The sequence below is a fragment of the Ixodes scapularis genome, unplaced genomic scaffold (genome assembly GCF_016920785.2).
Source record: "Ixodes scapularis isolate PalLabHiFi unplaced genomic scaffold, ASM1692078v2 PGA_scaffold0__279_contigs__length_252992795, whole genome shotgun sequence".
Taxonomy (NCBI): domain Eukaryota; kingdom Metazoa; phylum Arthropoda; class Arachnida; order Ixodida; family Ixodidae; genus Ixodes; species Ixodes scapularis.
In genome coordinates this window covers 167519965-167541014 of record NW_024609835.1, presented here as the reverse complement: position 1 = coordinate 167541014, position 21050 = coordinate 167519965, and the positions used below count along the sequence as shown (strand labels likewise).

At 46.3% G+C, this 21050-nt stretch overlaps 1 protein-coding gene across 1 annotated transcript; it reads left to right on the top strand.

Annotated features, from left to right (window-relative positions):
• Positions 1-20056: 20056 nt before the first annotated feature.
• LOC115327089 lies at positions 20057-20827 on the top strand (the record flags this gene model as incomplete). The annotated part of the gene is made up of 1 exon (XM_029988045.3): positions 20057-20827. A coding segment is annotated over exon 1 (771 nt), but the record flags the coding sequence as incomplete, so codon positions are not given.
• Between the last annotated feature and the right edge of the window lie 223 nt (positions 20828-21050).

Below are 21050 nucleotides of genomic sequence, written 5' to 3'. Positions count from 1 at the left end.
CTTATTAAAGACTACAGAAAAAAACACAGAGGTTTTTGCTGGAGGCAAAGAAAACCCCGATTACTTGTTTCTGCAGTCAGTCACACTTACATTAGCTATTTTAATAAGTTGTACGACGGACTACAAAAAAAAAATATTCTGGGTTTCTTGGCCTTACTGCAAAACCTCAGTGTTTTCTTTCTGTGGTCTGTGATATGTACTTCAGCTATTTAAAACGTTATATCGCACCGTTATCGAGCCCCTCGTAAAATGTGGGGCCGTCTGTTCAACTATAGTGCGCTGTACGTTGAAGTAAAGTTTTGGGGTGCATTATATGAGACATAAGAGCTTAAGGTGATGCCTTTTTTTATTTTCTTTGAGTGTGGGTTACATTCGCCACCAAATTTGTTTTAAACTCTGCAGTAATATTCGAGCTTCTGGTGTCCATCATTACACCAAACAAAATGTAGTGAAATCTGGAAGAAAATATCCCGAGACTCTAAGCAACTAAAAGCGCTGCCAAGTGCTTTGTTAAAACAAACAGCGCTTGGAGGCGCTCTTTCTCTTGAATAAAACGCAGTTAAAATAGAACAGTTTTTTTTAAAAGCAAGCAGTCGAGAGATCGAGTGCGTGCGTGCGTGCGTGCGTGCGTGCGTGCATGTGCGTGTGTGTGTTTGTGTGTGTGTGTGTATGTGTGTGTGTTTTAGATCCGGACAGATCACTGTGATTGCAGAAATGTGTTCCCAGGTAAGGGGAAAATACATAAACATATAGCTCGGATCTTAAAAATTTCACGTTGCAAGTTACGTTTCTAGCTTCTAATGTTTCGCGCGTGTTCTTTTGTCCCGCACTTCGCGATATAGAAGAACTTGTAGTTGGGCTAGTTGTGAACGTTGGAAATCATAATGTAAGGCGCAAAAAACAACGGACAAAAGAGAGAAAACAGATATACAGGCGCCTGTATGTCTGTTTTCCCTCTTGTGTCCGTTGTTTTTTGCGCCTTACATCATGATTTCCTACTTCGCGATATGCAGTTAGTAAACCTTTCACTCAAGATTGTTTCATGGTAAAATGCAATGGAGGATAAGCATTAATTTTAATTGGGATTTAGTTTCATGATTTTTCTTTTTCTCTTCCTTCTTCATTTCTCCTTTCAGGTGCCTTTGGTAGGCGGCGCAAGACTGGATCTGACATCATCGACTGCTGACCACTTCCGGTTGTGTCCTCCTCTGACCTTCCCTCGGCCCCGGAATAGCGCCTAGGCAGACATCATCGGCCTCCCCCCAACATGTGACGTCTTCGTAGAATGCCAAACCAGAAGAACGTTGGGTGTTATTCCTGTAAGACGTCTGCAAAGGGCGAGTGTGTGTGTGTGCCTATGTTTTATTTCAAGGAGTTTAAGAAAAGCAAGATCGGTAACAAGGTTGATAATCGGAGAACCCATGGCTTCTCCGTGAAATGGTCTCAGCAAGATGGCGCGCTCGGACTCAACTGTCGTACGCTCGTTCTGAGCGCTGCCAGCGACGACATCACTTGGAGACGAAATCGCTGAACAATTAGAAAACAAGCACAACCACCGAACAGAAGCGCTCGCGATATTTCAGTGCTTCAACGTAAAAGACTGTCTTTCACCGTTGCGTCAGGCTTAGGTGTGCGGATAGCCCTAAACAATTTATGACTTGGCCTAGTGACCAGCAAGGACAGCTGCGTCTTTGAACGGGACGTCGCATGCAACTTCAAGTGAGTTCCGCCAGAGTGCACCACGTGATGACGATGATGATCATGATGGACTTCCACAGACTATACTTGAATGAGTGCTTAATGTCGAACTTGTTTGCTCATGAACCGTCGCGTTTTTGTTTCTGACCTGTTTGTGCTCCACTGAACCGTTTCACAGCGCTCATACCTTTCCTACGACGATCATATTTCTTGGGTGTTTAGGAGGACCACCAAAACTCCCAAAGACATACCACTGTAAAGATATTCAGCACCCCTTCAAACATATTGTTAGGGGAAAATATAGGCCCCATTTTGTTCGCTACGCTCAGCTTAGTAATTTGTGTGCAAGTGCGGCAGTTTTATGGTGTGTGTTTGAAACCTTTTTCTTTTATAAGATAATCAATTCAGGGGGATTTTAGGCCTCAGCCCAAGGTTGCAGTTGTCTCTGAAATCCGAATTGAGTGAGGTACGACCCGGTAGTCTCGACTGAGATCTCGTTTGCTCCTTATTGTTTGTAACAAACGTAAGCATTTATGCCTCATTGACTGAGTGTCGGTTTGCTCGTAATCACTACATTAGAATTGCCTTAGGGATCACATAATAAATTTTGACCAACACTGCCGACAAGGAACAGGACATTGACACTGTCATCTGTAATGGCATCTTTTGATTGAATATGAGGAGAAAGAATCACGGCAAGAAGGTGGAGATAAACAGAGTGACGAGGTTGTGCCGAGTTCTGTCTGAAGTTGCAACCATGAAGTATCTTATTAGTATGATTACCTCAGAAAAATATTCAGTTATTCAAATTACCAGAGATCACGTGCAAAAAGACGCACCAGGTTACCATACAAAAGGACACGCAATTATGCAGGGTTTGTCTGTAGCTGAACTCATGTGAGCTTTGTCTTCAGAGCAACACAACTCGTGACCCAACTTGTGTAGTTCGTCAACCTTTTTTGTTGACAGGAATATTTTGTAAGCACGAAACAGCTTTGATGTGCAGAGACCTATCTACTAATTGCCAAACACGTCTCTCACTGGCATGAAATAGAATTCGTCGGAGCTAAATAAGGCCTAAAAATTGCTTCAACCGTAAATTATGTAATCGAGTTCCCCCAGCGTTCATGATTGAAATTGTTTCTGACACTACCCTAAGAGCACAACACTAAATAGGAAAGCTTTTAGTTGACCCAACGATTTTATGTAGTGCGTCGGCTGTTGATGGCAAGTGCCGAAGAGCGCTACATTGTTTGCACCTGTTGTTTTTTATTGTCGCAGCTGGTAGTGTTTCGTTTTCAGTTCCATTTTTTTCTGGTCTGAGTTCCAAGTTGGTGGCGGCCATCTTTGTTTTATTTCTTTCAACCATAGCGACACCACGCCGTGACCACCCACCGGGAAAGGTCGAGGAACACGAACCGACAAATTGTTTTGTGCGTGGTAAACAAAATATGCTTACACTGTTTTACATCAAATATGGTCAGAAGGCTGCCAAGACATTTCACAGAGGATATCGTTCACAGCATGAAATGGTACACTTTTGCTTTCAAGGAAAAGCCAGCCGACACTCGCGAAAGAAGCAAAAAATTTCGTTTAATGTACATAAGCAAACTCATTAGTTAAATGCGACGTCTCGATGAAACAATTTATTTAGTGAATAAAAAACCCTTAGATTCACGGGTAATGTTATTGCTGACCTGGTTTAAGGAAGACTCGTAAGAATCGCAGGGTCAGTAAATTGGAGGCAGGTAATGTGCAGTTGTTTGTCAGCACAAATATCAGCTGGCGATTGAAGCGATGGCATGCTTTCCGTTGCGTCTGAGGCATCACCAAACCGCAACCCGAAGTTTCCCCATTGTACTTTTCATAAATACTATTAGACGGTTGCCGGCAGGCTGGTACCGGGTGTTCGATTGAGGATAGTTCGAAAATCTACACAGTATTTGGCACATGCGCTCGAAAAATGATACATTTTCCTCCAAATGCGGGATATTTGGATCGCGCAACCATCCCTGCGGAAGGACACGATCTGCTCTCACGTAGGTGGCGCTGTTGGCTCTAGCTATACTCTTTTAAAGGTTAAGAAAACCAGGACAATCTCCTCCAGAAAAGCTCTCCACTATCTGCAATTTAGCAGAGCAAACGCTGCAGAGGAGACGATCACCCCCTCTCTAGCGTTCGCTCTGCTAAGGATGAAACAGCGAAGGGCTTTGCGAGAGAAACCTGTCCTGCTGCTTTGAACCCAGAGCACAGTATATTTTAGAATCGCTCGGTATTGTTATTTATCAAGTCGACCAAATACTTTTTTTTTCGCCTGTGAGTATTTATATCTTACCCACACCGAAAGTTGTTTTTGGAACGCTTTGTTAATATTCCCCGGTGTCTACATAGGAATCAGGACTACACGGTATTTAGTGGTGGTGCTTAGGCCAATTAGGTGGTTCCCATTTCAGTAATACAAAGTGATACCACTTCGCGAAATTGCGACACTATTAGGAAAGAAAAAAGTAATTCGAACCGTTTCGCTTATACTACAGTTCCTGTTGTTCACTCGAAAGTTAGGCAACCCTTCAAGCTTGAACGGAAAGCACTATAAGTCACTAAGTTATGCGGTGAATCTGACGACGCGGCAGTATACACGTGCAATAATGTCGCTGCTTTGTTTGGCTCAAATGACTAATATTCATCTAGACCGTATCACAAAGCTGAAGCAGCAGTCCACTGAGGTTGGTTATAGGAGCTTCATCTCGACCAAGTCGGGAACAATCAAGTTAATAGATCAAGGACTTCGTGTATTATCCTTTTCGCATAAATCACTTCTCTTCTGCCGGATGTTTTACCGTCTCAACCTGTAGTGTTAATGATAGAAAATAATTGTTATATTTCAAATATAATGCAAGACGAAACTGGAGACACCATGGCCAGGCCGACTTTGAGAAAGTTTTTATAAACTGTAGATTTAATTTTTCGAAACATGTATGCAGGCATCATATTTTGTAACAGTGGTATGAGCACGAAAAGGACGACCTAATAGGAAAAATTAATCATTGTCTATTATTTCAGCCCATTATCCCGAATGTACTCTTTATATAACTTCTCAGGATTTTAATAATATACGAGAGTGAAGAATAAATATTTAGTTGCTAATCAGAGACGTTTCTTTTTATCAACCTCCTGACTAGATTGAATTACAAGTTGGCTTGCGTAGAGGTTTATCTTAATTGTGGTCTGTGTATCACTGTTCGACATGGTGTGACCTAGAAATGCACGTTACAAAACTTGTTTGGTTTTTCTTTTTTCTTTTTTTTGTTCAGACAGGCAGAATAACAACGTACTTTTTTATGATCAGGAAAAGTGATACTAATTTTGTTTATCGGTACTTATATTGTTTCGAAAATCAGTTTCGCTCAATTACCCAAGCACCAAATTGGATGCCGGCAACTTTTGTACACTCGCTGCATGCGCTCACCTTCCCTGGATAAAAGGTTCGAAGTAAGTAATTAGAAGAACTCATGGAAGAATGCATGTGCACAGTGCTATTTGTTTTATATATTTGCTTTCGAGCAATCACAGCTGCTCACGCCAGTGTGTGCAGCGCGTGTGTTTACGTTCACGGCGTTCTTTTTTACGCTTAGGTAATCAGGCCAAATGTCTATTAATCACCTACTTAACCGTGTTCCAGGTATTTCCTTTTATTTAGAGTGCGACTTCAACGCCATCATTTTCTGTATCATGAAAGAGCATTTGGGGTGGCCAACCTTATCTTGTCTATTTCCGAGCCTCTAGTGAATCAGTTTCTGCAGCATGCATGCAAAATGGTATAGCAAGGTGCTTGGGTGAACGACAGTTGTAAATGATCAACGTTGCTTTTTTTACCGTCAACTTTCGCGTTCGCTTGTGTTATTATCTTCTTTTCCTTTCTAATCTCACTTACCCGTCATGAGCCATGTTTTCATCGTCAGGCAATTTATGCATATCAGTGGAACCCGAACGTTTTCGTCCTTATGCGACGATGTTTAGGGTAGGATGGTTGTTGCACTGCCAATTGTATAACAAAACAAAAACGCCCTTGTGAGAAAGCATGACGATTCTACAGGAGGGGCGGTTATTAAAATGACACGGGGAATTTAAATTGCTGAGAATCGAGCTAGTAATGAAATGGAAAGAGGGAAGACGATCTTTAATGTACAGTAGGAAAATGTTTCCTTATCGACTAAGGCGATAAAACATGAGGGAGAAATACTGACTCCCATCGCACACTACATCATCGAGTTCTTTCGGAACAATGTAATCAGCGATGTACTATCGGGGAAAAATGGAATGCGAACAGAGGAACGCGTGGCTCGCGATACAGGCTGCGCCGCCTGGAAGTGAGCCTATAGGGGCGAGGGTGCGTGGCCTACTCCGATGTGTTCACGCCCCTCGATTGGCGCTCCCCGAGCTTCAGCAGTGCGCCTCTTAGTGCGCTGAAAACTACCACCGCTATCTTTGCTAGCTCAGCGCGTGCGGTGCAAAGAAGATCGCCGCACTCGCCGAGCAGGCAAAGATAGCGGTGACAGCTTTCAGCGCCCTGAGAGGCGCACTGCCGAAGCTGGGGGAGCGCCAATCGAGGGGCGTGAATACAACGAAGTAGGCCACGCACCTTCGCCCCTAGGTTCACTTCCAGGCGGCGCAGCCTGTACCGCGAGCCACGCGCTCCTCTGTTCGCATTTAATTTTTCCCCGATAGTACATCGCGTTGTCCGCTAATGTGCACAATGGCCCAAGCTGGCGTTCGGAAATGTGGATACGCTAAACGATAAAGACGGAGAGGCCCGTGTGTGAAGTTTGCCCAGAGGAAACTACTGATTCTTTTTTTAGGTGTGTTAATTTTGAATTTTCTGTCAAGCGATGCATCCTCAGTTAAAGGCAGCCTCTAGTCCTGCTGGAATTTAACAATGCAAAGTTGAAATCACTGTATTTTCTTTCCTCTTTATTTAGAAAGGCGAGTTCACAATGGCGATATAAAGCATTCGCGCGATGTGACTATATCGCATCGCAAAAAAATGAGAGGGTCACACTGGCGTGCGCGACGAGCGAGTCGCTTCTCGAAAACTCTCACTCCGAACTCCGCTGATTGGCTCAGCCGATCCGGGACTATACTTTGTTTCAGCTTCGGTCCGAGCACGCCCGATGTTATGAGCCGAAGGGCCAATCAAACAGCGAAAGCAGCGCAACGTCATGGCGTGCTCTCTGCAGTTGATAGGACCAGCCGCTATTCGCCGTGTCTCTGTGCGCGCTCCTCCGCCGGCTAGTCCTATCATGCGCAGAGAGCACGCCATGACGCTGCGCTTTTTGCGCTGTTTGATTGGCCCTTCGGCTCATAACATAGGCCGCGCTCGGACCGAAGCTGAAACGAAGTATAGATCGCATCGCAAAACGTCGTGTGAGCTAGCGACTGCTCGAAACGCGTCGCTTCTTTGTTTCCGCGATGGTCTCTTTTTGCAACGAAAGTAATCGCGTGATGGCTGCACATCGCCGTTGTGAACACGCCTTAAGTCGTGTTGCCATTTGGTGTTCCAGCTTAGATGCATTTTAAGTCATAAGCACCCTCATGTGCTGGTCAGATAACCTTTCAGAGCTCCGTGACCTCTTCGACTTCAGAAAAGGTAACAAGTGAAATAGAACAGGCAAACAAACGTTAATTGTATACTCGACTTACGCAGATCTTTGTGAGAGAGTACTATAAATGTCCGTGTTTTTAAGATCGTCTATTACACAAAAATATCTAATCTGGTGTTGAACATCATAATGGGATCAACCTAACGACCCTCGTTTGAGATTTTTTTATTTATTTTTTCGTCTATTTCATACTTCAGCTAAATCTTGTTTCGACCCAAAATTTTGTAGCATGAGCCAAACGGTTTTGACTTGAACACTTAAACAGGCAAGCGTAAAAGTAACTGAATTGTCCCTGTTTTTGTTTTGATTTGTTTTTCTTCAAGGGGTGCACACGTGCTTCTTGCTTTGGGGAAAAGAACTGGTAGAAACCACTTTTCTCCCAAAACTGGAGTAAGCACTTTTTGAGCAACAGCTATTCCTTGTGAGAGGCACTCCGCCTACACAACGCCCGAAACAGAAACTGCCGAAGCTTTTTCTAGTTTGCAGTTCGTGTCAGCCGTACTTCACATTCCGCCCTAGAGAGTTGTGGTAACTACCCCTTAACAATGCAGGAAGCAGGCTACACCACCCTCCCTATCGCGACATTTTCCTAAAAGAAAACATAAACTCTTGCTTTTTTTAACCAAATACTCTTGACGAAACAATATAGATAAAATGAAGACGTGCTTGCTTATTTAAAGGGCAACTTTGGCAAAAACTCAAAATGAAATAAATTACTGGTATCGCTATAGTGACACTAAATACGACCCCAACCAAAATATTACGTCCGTGGGACGCCGCATTCTCAACTAATGCCGGCAATGAAAAGGAGCAGCAGCGCTAAGGAGCAGCGGCCGCCCGCCGCGAGCCGCTGCTCCTTACGGGCGGCCAGCGGGTTGCCGATCGCTAAAGCAACATTGGGCCGTGACGTCAGTATCGTTCTCTTTCGTTTTTCCTCCGGTCCGGGCGTTGCGCGGAACGCGCTTCTTCGAGCCGCTACCACCGCTACTTCGGCTTGGGATTGGGGTGTTTAGCCGTTGCTTTTATACGTAGCCCGTGTAGCTTCGGTATAGCCTTTTGTTTATTTGCTTGTGAGGACTCCAAGACTCGTTTTAGCGAGCAACTCAGTGCGCCCAAGACTGCCCAGTTGTTCCTCGAAAGATGCCGAGTGCAACTTGTACCTCTGTGAACTGCTCAAACAACCCGCTGCGCAACCCGGGGGTGCTTTTTCACAAGTTTCCAACGGACCGGAAATTGGAGAAGGTGTCGGTGAACGCTGTTCGACGAGTGGACTTCGGACTTCGGCTTTTACGCGCCGGAGGAAAAAAGAACGAAAAAAAAAAAACAACGGACGTGTACAGTCCAGCACACGTGTGTTCGGACGCTGCCGCCCGCGCCGGAAAGCCTCAAAGCTTGGTGTCTGGGACTGACCCGCAGCGCGAAAGCGAGAGGGCCCCCAGTGTCACTGGCAGCGTGGCGTAGAGCAACGCCACTTCATCCACGGAGCCCGGATGACAATTTAGGCCTAGCGACGAGTACGGAAGACCGCACACACGGCGACAGCCGCCGAGTACGGCACCGAACGAGTTCACTCTTTTTCCAGTCGCTAGCCTTTGGGTATACAAGCGACGAGTACGGTATAGCGCACGCACGGCGGCGGCCGCCGAGTACGGCACCGAACGAGTTCACGAGTTTTCCAGTCGCTAGCTTTTCGGTGTACGCACTAACTCTTGCTAGACATGCTGTATAACTACCACGTATACAAAATTAAAACAAAATCAGCTTACCTCCAATCTTTAGACGGCTGGCGCAACAGAGGTAGGTGCTGTTCGGCCTGCGTACTCGTTTAACAAGAACGATCCTGACGTCACGTTCACATAGCGGTTGATTTTCAGTGTTGCCGGCGCCTCGAGCGGCTAGTTTCGGTTTTGTTGGCCGCGCCCCAAACAAGTATTTGAGGCGTCTATATCTTTAAAACTACGCACAATGACGAGAAAAAAAATTACACATTGCAATTCAGGGACGCCCTGACTGCTCTAAAAACAGTCATAATCCCAAAATCGAAAGTATGGCCGGAGTTGCCCTTTAAATAAAACGCTCACCTGTCCTTTTTATATTTTTTTTTCAAGAGGCCATACTAAAATACCTTTATTTAATGAAAATCTGAAACATCGGCTATGCGCATTTTAATTCACCGTCCTTAGAAATACATTTAAAAAATTTATAGCTCGCACGACCTGCCCCCTTTTTTTTCACCATATGCATGTTCCTGTTTTTAATTTCGGACATGTGACACCAGTCTTGATTCTTGTGCACATGACAGTGTTCTATTATTTTGTGTATTTCTTATTTGTGAGTGCTGATTGATATCCTCAATTTCATGAAGTGTAAATTTTTTCTAAACCGAATTAAATCAAGGATGTTTGGCAGAGGTGTCTGACAAGCAAAGGTGAATTGCTTGCCCTGAAGCTGAACGAGCCTAGATTGTGTGAACGAATGTGAAGGGTGGCGTGAAAGGTTGCGATGATCACTTGCTGAGACTCTCTGTCTTTAAGCGTGCACGGGGCTGCGCGTGCTCAACGCCCGCTAGTCCTACTACCAGTCGTAATCTGTGTTTATTGTAACATTACGAAATTCTTAGTGACACCAAGGTTTCGTCAGCAGTGGGGACTGTTTGCGCTCAGCTGTGCTCTGTCAGGGACCCCTGGGCACGCACCGACTAGACTTTATGAAACGTAAAGTGTGCGTTTCGCAAATCGTTCGGAGTGATCGAGCTACAGACGAAGCAAAAACAAAGCTACCACAGTTGCGATTCCTCTCAATTTTGATTTCTTGCCTCTTCTCGGTTGGAGCGAGTAGGAAGTGTAAAGGATGTGCTTGGTACGAATACAATGAAATAAAGTTTGTTCAGTTTTCTACACTTGGTTGTTTCCGCAGCTTTTCTTTTGAGTATTATTCATCGTGAGTTGTGAGTAACTTTTATTTTAAATTACATATAAAAATAGAATAAAATGAACCAAGAAAATCTTGATACGAATATGCTACGCCTCATACTACTACTTGGTGAAACTTAGCAAAACAGAAATGCATTGCAAATTGCTGGGCAATTGTGTGGCGTTTACGCTCTCTGCACTCTCCATCGGTTTGTTTAGCCATTGGCTAAATGCATGGACTGGACACCCTCGAAAGCAATTCCTGGAATAGGGAATCCAACGCTAACCCGCCTATTAAAAACATGTGACAGGGTGTCAATTGTTGCTATTTGCCAGACGCAGAGCAGATGCCCCGTAGGTCTTTGTGCCAAATAGTACCTCGATTCATGGAGATGTGTCGTGACATGCTTGAATGCCACTTGCGTAAAAATCTGAAGGGCCTGGGTCTTTATTCTCGGCCGCTGCATACGCTTATTGACTGCTATGGCCTCTTACCCGCCAAAACAAGACCAATCTTTGTCGATCCTCGCGACCACGCGTTGATTCAGGATTCACTTTTGGATTTCACGAAATGCCAATTATTTATAGCCGAAGAACGCTGCACGTTCAATAAGTATAAAGCCTGTCTCTTTTATATACTTTCAGTGCCTTGTAAAAGATTCGGAAAGCAGTGAGTCGCCGTCGTCGTCGCAAGTGAAACGTCTTCACACTGAGTGCGCCACTGGAACAGGGTCCTTTGGATAAATAGATGGATTGGTGTCATGCATTCATCCACCGGTTCTTTTCGTTTTCCAGTACGCGGGCGATCGATTAGCGCCGTACCACCCGCGCATTACAAACTGGATGTGGCCATGAGAAAATTCTGGCACTCTGATTGGCTTATTTGATATTTAAACTTTCCGCTATTTCGGAAGAAGCAGACGGCATGCGTTTTGGTGCTCGCTGCATACGTTAATGTAGCATGACGTCGCACTTGGTGTCCAATTTTCTCGTCGGATCGCAGCAAGCCACTTTTCTTTCACACACATGTCAGCGGGGACTTCATAAAAAGCAAGCTTTACAGTCTCACGTTGTTTTTATTCAAGTTGCATACAGGCAAATTACACTAAGCCATTTTAACAAATCTTTGTGGCGAGGTACAGGCAGATGACGTCAAACGCCAAGCGTCAACCGCAGTTTTTTGAGGAATTATGTGACCTAGTCCTTTTCACTTCCTCACATCAACTCCGCCCTAAGGAAAAATGGTTTGTTTCGCCATCACATACATTATACAATGTCCACACGCGAAATGACCAATTAACTACTTTAATAAATGAATTATTTTTAAAAGGTGTTGATATTTATGCAATGTCCCTGGCAGAGGTACGAGCATTATTTTAGGGTTGTTTTCTTAGGTATGGCTAAGGCATACATATCACTGTACCATTCTATACTACAACGAATTTATTAATTTCCTTTTAGAGTGCAGCTCTTAGGCGCCCGTTTCCGGCTTGAGCGGCGTCGCCGTGGCCGTCGGCGTCGGCGTAACCGCGCGGTGCATTATGGGTAAATTTCCCCACTAAATTAGCGGGGAAAATGTTCCCGCTAAATTTAGCGGGGAAATTTTCCGCCAAAGGGGAGGAAAGGACGAGGGGCATAGTCTCCTCTCCATACCTTCCCCTCCTCCTCCTCAAGAGCTGCGCTCTAATTCGGCGTTACAGGGATTGTAAACATCTTTAATTTTAGAGCGCAGCTCTTAGGCCTCCGTTTCCGGCTTCAGCGGCGTCGCCGTCGGCGTAACCGTGAGGTCACGTAAACTCCCCAGGTAACGGGACTCCCCCAGGTCACGTGACTCCTCCAGGTCACGTGACTCCCCAGGTCACGTGACTCCCCAGGTCACGTCACCCCCATGAGGGGAGGAGGAGAAAGGAGGGCAGTAGGGAGGATGAGCAGGGGGGACGAATCCGAATTTTCATTATTCCGAAAAATGATTTTAAAAGAATTTTATCTCTTGTCCCTCGGACGGCTTCGAACCAGAGCCCTTTTGTTCAGGAGTAGCAGGCAGCATCACGAGGGAGGAGGAGGGAGGAGGAGGGAGGAGGAATATACCCTCAGTACCCTTCCCTCCTCCTCCTCAAGAGCTGCGCTCCGATTCGGCGTTACAGGGAGTTGTAAACGGCTTTCATTTGCTTTTCTCATTTTGTATGATTTGTGGTCCGTACGGTTAAAATAGTGTCCTATCTTTCAATGTACCTATTTTGTTCATTATCTGAAATTTCTTGGGATCGCCTGCTGTAAAGGGGGCAGGACCTTCGTTAAGCTGCTGCTGCAGCAGCTTTTTTTTGTCTCAGTCTCTCGTTTGAGTGATGAAACAAAAACAACAACCCAAGAAGACGACGTAGACGCAGCACGTACTTAGAAAGATTAGATTGAAGAGAGCGAGCAACTGAAACCAAATGGAGCGTCTGCAAGTTCGCGTGCATTGCATTGTCGCGTGGCAAGAAGAAAAGCGGGCAGAAAGGCGGGAACGCTTGCAGGCGATTAACATTTTCTTCCCCTTCTCACAGCTCAATCCGCGAACGGCACTAGGTACCTCACCCAAATCGAGCAGCTGGAATCACTCTAAAATTTAGGCACACTACGCGTGATGATGATGGTGTACCCTGTTAACCTGGCGCCGTCGAGCAAGCGCCAAAATCGGTGCAAGCGACGGACTCGAGATGACATTTCTGCCATGCACTGAAAGTATATAGGAGACACCGGTAGATGACAACGATACATATAAGCTCCCGGAAAAGTAGATAAAGCGTGCAAAGCCATGGGCGGAAGAAGCTTGCGCTTGCAGCCTTTCCGGTTAGTCTATAGACTAACCTTTCCGGTTAGTCTATAGTCTAACCGGAAAGGCTGCAAGCGCAAGCTTCTTCCGCCCATGCGCTACTCGCCTTATCATATATGATAAGGCGAGTAGCGACACAACAACGCGACAAGGACGAAAACCCTAACCTAGAGCCGCAGTCTCTCTGCTCGTACAGCAAACAAAGTACACGGTGTTAGCTGCACATTTGACACACTTATCTGTGTACACGCTTCCAGGCTTGTTCGAGGCGCTTTATATATATCTATGTGCTTCAAACATTTTTGAAAATGTTTTTATTTTTTTTTTTTTTTTAATGGTCAATGTGAGAGTACCGGCGTCATATAAGAAAGAAACAAGCCTCGGACGCGTGGACTAGAAAAACAAATCCGCGAGACAAATATATTCACTTCCTTTGTTGGGAGCGATTAGAGTGCGCTTCAAAACGGAGCAGACAAGCTATGCGCCGAGAAACTGTGGGAGAGGAGGAGATGAGAGCGCGCGGGAAGCTCAGAACGCCGAGCTCGGGTTCGAATGATTAGTGGGTGTACCTAAAACTAGCCGCCTTTTGGCTCCACTGCGTTCGCCCAACGTGCTCGAATGCGAAAGCTAAGCGCCGGGCGCCGGCGTTCTGCATTTTAACGCGTTCGACTAGCACAACACGGGAGAGAAAGGCTGCATTTGTGTCCACTGCACTCGTCGAACGCATCCGAATACGCAAATCAAGTGCGAGATGCATCCGTTCCGCGTTCTAACGCGTTCGACAAGGGCAGTGAAGACAAGTGCAGCTATAGCTAGCTGCATCTAGTTGTTTGAGACATATGCGTTTTTCCCTCGTTCTCTTTGTCATCCGTCATCTCCGGTTGGCATCATGTGTGATGTTAACCAGCTCGCCTGTGTATTAAGCTTGTCTTGTGTCACTGCGCCTCAAATTTTTCCCCTTCTTTTAAATTAGTTTTATCTCTAATTCAAGCCAGCGTCTGTTTTGGTACGTCCGCACTAGCACAACTATTTTCGCCAATATTGTTTGTCAGAAATTTGCGGTAAGCAACGATTTCGAAGATATAATTTTGTTTGCTCGGAAGTAAACCATTACCTGAGACTATACATATGTTACATGTGGAAAAGAGCAAGTAAAGCAAAGCTCGCCTGCTTGCCACCGCCTCAATCGCCTCTTCGGCGCCGCTGTTCGCTTTCTTTTTCCATTTTTATGTTTTCTTTTTGTTTTTTTAGGCTGGTTGGTGACGCGGTATCATTTGTCGGTAAAGTATGGTAAAGCCCCGCGCTCCCCTTGGTTAATAGCGCGTGTTTACTCATTTTTGTCGTATTATACTACTTTGGCAGGAAAGGAGGAAATAAGACAAAGAGAGGAATGTTTTACGTCCACTATCTGAAAACACAAAACACTAATCTCTTCACACTCGAGTGCTTCGGTGCTCTTTTTCACACTCGAGTTGCCACAAATGAATCCTGCAGCATTCTTTTGTGACAACAGGAAGCTCTCCTTCGATGAGAAAGGATGATGTTTGTTGCAATTCTAAGACTAAAAGGTAATGTCAAAAAGCCCAACCATCCCTAACCCTTTATCTTCTTCAGTATCGTATGGATAAATATTTCGGTACTCGTATAGTGCAGATCAGTTAGATACTTGCCTATAATGTACTGTACTACTCTACTGTACATATTTGCTCTGATATTGTTATCTTATTAGCTCCCGTTCTATCTTTTTCTCCTCGACTTTTATTCTACTCGGCACCAAGCGTTGTCTAATGCTGGCGCTAAATACGGAATTTTAAAAAGAAGAAAGAAATCTTCGCAAAGACATTCCTGGAACACTGCCCGTTATCGTACCAACCTTCATTGTTCAATTTGTCTCCGAAGACCTGCCGGATACAGGTGCAAATAAAATAAATGTGTACATTTAACTCGGCCTTCCAATCTGTTTGTGCACTTACTTCATCACTGTTAAGAGACGTTTTAAACAAATATCAAACTTGTTGCATCAGTGCACGTTGACAAAAATGGCGCAAGGTAAAGGAGTGATATTTTGCGGATTTTAACACAATTTCGTTAAAATCAATTGAAGGGGCTCTGACACCTTAAAGTTTTTTTTTCTAGGTTGGGGGGGGGGGGGGGGGGGGTTGTCTAAAACGATGCCCCGTTGTAGTCATTGATACGCAAAAAATACCGCAACGCGAAAAAAAAAAAGGAATTTCCCCACGTGCGGGCTCGCCAATTTATCTTTGTTGCCCTATTCTTCCCCTTCCCTCCCCCTTCTCACCTCCTCGCTTTTTTTTATTTGCGACGTAATCGGTTAAGAAATTTAGAAGCTTTTGGAAGCGACATTTTTTATAATATTTAATAAAGGCATTCATAAAGCATGTTTTCTTAACGCAATTGCGAATGGACTACGGCCCTTCTTTTTGAAATACCGAAAATCGGAGTCCGGATAGATGTCTCCTCCTGGCGTTTTGTCCTCCCTCGGAAAACATGGCGGCGCCGTGGCACTCAGCACATGTAGCAGTGAGGATGATTGGTGAGTGAGGGAATAGGACAAACATCTCTTCTTTAGGCACCCGACGACCTCTCAGACATCGAAAAGCAAATCGTCAAAATGTCAAAACAACTGGGTTCGGTGTCTGTGTACCGTAGTTTCGGTTGTGACTTCGCCGGGGCAGCCTTTCACGCAGAACCGGCGCAAAGTGGCCCCTCACGCCGCTCCCAAAAGTTCACTGCGCGTATTCTTTGATCTCACACCGCTTCAAGGAATTTGTGATCACTGAAAGGGCCCTAAAAGTACTTTAAACACGAAAGTGATGCGGCGTCTGCTCAGAGCGATAGGCATCCCACACCACAGTGGCTTAAGGGGGGTAGTGCAGTTACCGCGTAGCCAACACCATGAATCGTGAACGGCCACTCCTTGGAATGCGGTGTAGGTGTAGGTTCGATCCACAGCTCCTTTGGGGTGCCTCCATCGGCCGGCAGATAAAGGCACCCTAACACGCTTCATAACTAATATAAATACCTCAAAAACAATTATTCGTTTCCAGTGAACTTCGAAGGACATGGTTTGTGTTCGTAGGCGAATAAAAATGTGAAACTAGCAGACGACAGTGTAGTCGACAGCTGCGAATCGGCCGGAGCTGGCCGCAGCCAAGCTGGCCGAGCGGCCAAGCCGGAGCCAGAGTCGAAACGACGGTGCTGCAAGCGCCAGCGCCACCCGTTGCCGTCTTCCAACGCTGTGCTGCTTCTCCGGTTTCGTTCGTTACACTACCCCCTTTAAGCCACCGTACATGCGCGGAGAAGAGTGGTTGTTCACGGGACGCGAGCGAGCACGACACTCGGGTCGAGACGGCTTGGAGCCGTGAGAGAAACTCGAGTTGCAGGACGACTCAATATTTGACCTCATTGCACTGACGCGGGTCGCGCGAGAATTTCAAATATGGCTTATGGAAATTGTTTTTTTTTGCTTCACAAATACTGAGTTGCTAAGTTTCAAATTTTAAAGGTAATGCCCAGGCAACGTTTTCAATCGTCTTGGACAATAAAAAAAAAAAAAAAAGATTGTGCCCTTTAGGTAAATAACTCATTTGGATATATTTAGTTAAAAAGGTCGTGAAACTTTTTTTTGAATTTTGAGCCAAATGTTTATTTCGAAACTGTGTCTTTATTACATACCCCACATTGATTATTTTGATCGTCCGGATTCATTTACTAGCGTAAAAAAGAAAACTTCAGCTTTTCGAAGCGCTTCCCTCTCAGTTTTACAAATAAGTCACAATAAGTAACCAAAAGTCATTTTTTGTTGTCTGCGCAAAATGGTGACGTAGACCGAACTCAATGGACGCAGCCAGAGCGTGATATATCACTCCACAGCGGCGCCATATTGTCGTCGCGCACTCAAGTCAACTGGGCTGTGTTCCAAATCTCATCCAAATGGATCCGAGTTACTCCGGGGGTCATGTCACGCGACAACACAGATTGAAAAACGTTGGACGCAAGTTGGGTTTAGACCGTCAAGGTACAAAAACCTTACCTTAGAGTGAGATCGAGTAAGTTTCGGAACACGGCCCGGGTGACATCTGATGTCTGATATTTTGCTCAGTTAACTGTAAGATGGCCAAACACCCTGAGCTCGATCGTCGCCTCTGACAGCGCAGTCGGCTCTAGGGTTTCGAGCCGTACGCTGACACGCTAATACGTGGAACAAGAAACCGTTCGTCATCCGACAACGAATGTAGCGGCGACAACATCGAAGGCGGTTTGTGTGGGCTCTAGACTTCGTTGAACCACCCAACGACAGAGGAAGAAGCAAGCTGGGCGTAAGACGTGTTTTTCCCATCCTCAGAGAGCCAGTTGACCAGTGAAACAAGCCATCTCTCCGATCGACAGAGTACTCAGGCTGCTCGGTTACAAGCTATCGACCGCAAGCTGAAAGAATTCAGGGCCCACTTTAGCGAAGACAACCGCCCGGCGAACACCGGCACTAACCCCTGGAGCTCCACCAAGGAGGTGCTGGGCTCCCTGTGTCGCCAGAAATTCAGCCGTCTCGTCCGGAAGCCTGGCAAGTACGGAGCCCTCGCCAGACGCTTGGGACCGGCCTGCTAGAAGTCAGCAGCCCGTGGTGGTCCCGTGAAGACCACCGTCGCGAAGACCGCTGCTAGACCTAAGGGTTTTCAGACTCCTCAGCCGCAACATTCACCCCTCACCCCCGCCCAAAAGCTCCATTTCATTTCATTTCATTTATTATACTTTCAGTGCCCTAAAGCACTACAGAGAGGAGTGGGATAACTGTACATAAATGCAAATTGAACAAGGAAAAGAAAACGCAAAAAAAAAACAAAATACAAGGTACATAATTGCTATGGAACATTATTCAGAACATTAGGGATGGGGGTTTTAAAATCAGTAGTGTCAGTAAGGGAGAGACGGATTGCAAGAAGGCGATTCCAGTTGACGGTGGTCAGGGGTAGGAAAGAGGCATAAAAGGTGGAGGTGATGCAGTAAGGGATTCCTACTTTTGGTAGATGATCGGTACGCGGCAATATATATAAGGGTTTTGAAAATAATGAGGTTTCAAGTGCAGGGTCAGTGTGATGAATCTTGTGAAATATGCAGAGGTGATATATATATATATATTGTTAGGAAAGACGACGATGTGACGCGAGTGGCGCGCTCAAGTGTCGGCCGCAGAGTGCCCGCGCGATTCGATTCAGACTGACTTCACCTGGCTGCGCTGCGGCACTGACCGTCATCTACAATCCTCCGATCATCTGATTAAACCTGCACATCATTGCCTCACAGGTTGGTGGAGGTGCTATCGTTCTTCCGCCTCTAGTCTAACCGTTAATTATCAATTCTGGAGCTACGCAGCAGACGACCTGCGCAAGTCAATAAGCCAGAAGAAGCGGGCAACGCTAACCGTCCCACGAACACTACAGCGCCCGTGGTCAAACATCGGCAGCGTGACCCCCAGATCTTCGACGGATCTCCGGACGCCGACGTCGAAGATTGGTTAAAGAACTATGAACGGGTCAGCCACTACAACTACTGGGACGACAGCTTTAAGCTCGCGAATGTTTTTTTTTTCTAAAAGACATGGCACTTCGCTGGTTCGACAATCACGAAGAAACCATCAATTCCTGGGAAGGCTTCAAAACAGCATTCGCCGATGTGTTCGGCGAACCCCAGCACCGGAAGCAGCAAGCGCGCGACCAACTATTGCGCCGCTATCAAAGACCCACAGAAACATCAACAGCGTACATTGAGGACGTCCTCCGTTTGTGCCGCCGAGTTGATGCTGAAATGGCCGAAGACGAGAAAATTCGCCACCTCTTCAAGGGCATTTCGCAAGAGCTCTTCTCTGTCGTGGCTCCGAAAGCACTTGCTACAACAGAGCGCTTGATAGCGGAATGCCGACAGTACGAAGAGCTCGATAGCGCACGGATCTCCAAAAAACCATTCGAGCGACTGCCTGAAGTGTCCCAGGTAACAACTCCCGACACAAACCTTGCTTCGCTCATCCGCACCATAATACGCGAGGAGCTTCGTACCTTCGTCGCACAGCTACAACCATCTAGTGACGAACACCAAACAAATACTGACGTACATGGCATAAAGGACGCAATTCAAAGCGAACTGCGCGCTGCTCTGGCGCACGTCACGCCAGCAGCCTCTCCTTACGCACCAGCAGCACCCGTCCCAACTTCGATCTGCGCTTATCAGTCCATCCCTGCCACGTATGCCGCACCAACCCCTCCATGGACACAACCACAACCAAGGACAAACATCTGGAGAACACCAGATCAGCGACCTGTGTGTTATTATTGTCACACACCAGGACACATCCTCCGATATTGTCACCGTTGACTTAACAACACGGCTCGCACCTCGCCGACCAGCCGCGTATACTCCACAGAGTATACTGACTTCCATGCTACTCATCGCACTCCGCCCATCGACGAATTTTCTTCACGTTCCCACACGTCCACTTTCCCCGGTCACGAACAATTTCCAGACAGTCGCCGTCCCTCTCACAGCCCCGAACGTTCCCCACCACCACGACGTGGCCGCCCATCATCGCCGTACCCGCCACGACGCCGTTCTGTATCACCCTTCACCACCGACGCTCCCGGACCTTCCCAACAGTCAAACTAGATAAAGCGGTCTGCAGCTACGTTGGAGGTAAGGCTGCACACTCACCACTATCCGCAAATCCTCCTTATTTAGGATCAACATCAATTGTACTCAAAATTAGAAATCACAACTTCACCGCCTTAGTCGATACTGGAGCCGCGAAGTCTTGCATTTCTGAACACATCCGCCGTCGTCTGCACGCAGTACTTACTCCGCCGTTGCAAGGACACTTGATGCGCATGGGCAATGGCGATTTGGTTCCCCCTCTCGGATACTGCACCCTTACAATCCGGATTGGTAACAACCGTTACGTTGTTATGTTCATAGTGCTTCCTACCTGCATCGCCGACATCATCCTGGGATGGCACTTTCTGTCTTCAACAGAAGCATTCATTGACTGTGCCAGCCGTGAATTGCATCTCAACTCTTCTGATACTGCCGAGGTTGCTGCTGATGGTTCGCTCATCACCCTGGTAGCCGACACTGACATACTGCTGCCTCCGTACTCTGCCGCTGTCGCCACACTCGTACCGACCCTACCCACCGCAGCAACTTCTGGTCTCATTGAACCCATCTCTACGCAGCTCGTGACCAAGGGCATAATTATTCCCTATTCGCTTGCTACACTCACGAGTGGAAAACTTCAGTTATGGGTAACCAACTGTTCTTCCGAAGCCCAAATCGTTCCTTCCGGAAGTCGTGTCGCTACAATGCACTCAACAGTGCATCACCAATTTGCCAGTCTCCTCCCCACCACTTCAGACGCGCTCCTTACACCACCTGATTTCAGCAAGCACGTGGAAAAAATGATCGACCCCCGCCTACCACTGACCCGACGACATATATTAGCCCGTCTTCTTGCAGACTACGAAACCCTTTTTGACATAAACCCCGGAAAGTTGCCGCAAACTTCGCTTATAGAGCACCGAATTGATACTGGCGATTCATCACCCGTTCGAAGCCGACCGTACAGAGTTTCCCCAGCCGAACGCCGAATAATTCAGACACACATAGATGATATGCTCCAAAAGAAAGTAACCGAACCATCTTCTAGTCCATGGTCTTCACCCGTTGTTCTTGTTAAGAAGAAAGACGGCTCTTGGCGTTTCTGCATTGATTACCGCAAACTAAACAAAGTCGCAAAAAAGGATGTTTATCCACTGCCCAGAATTGACGACACTCTTGATACGCTCCAAGGGTCGTCATATTTCTCTTCAATGGACCTCCGAAGTGGTTACTGGCAAATTCCTGTCGCCAGTCACGACAAGCCCAAAACCGCATTCACTACTTCAACTGGCCTGTATCACTTTA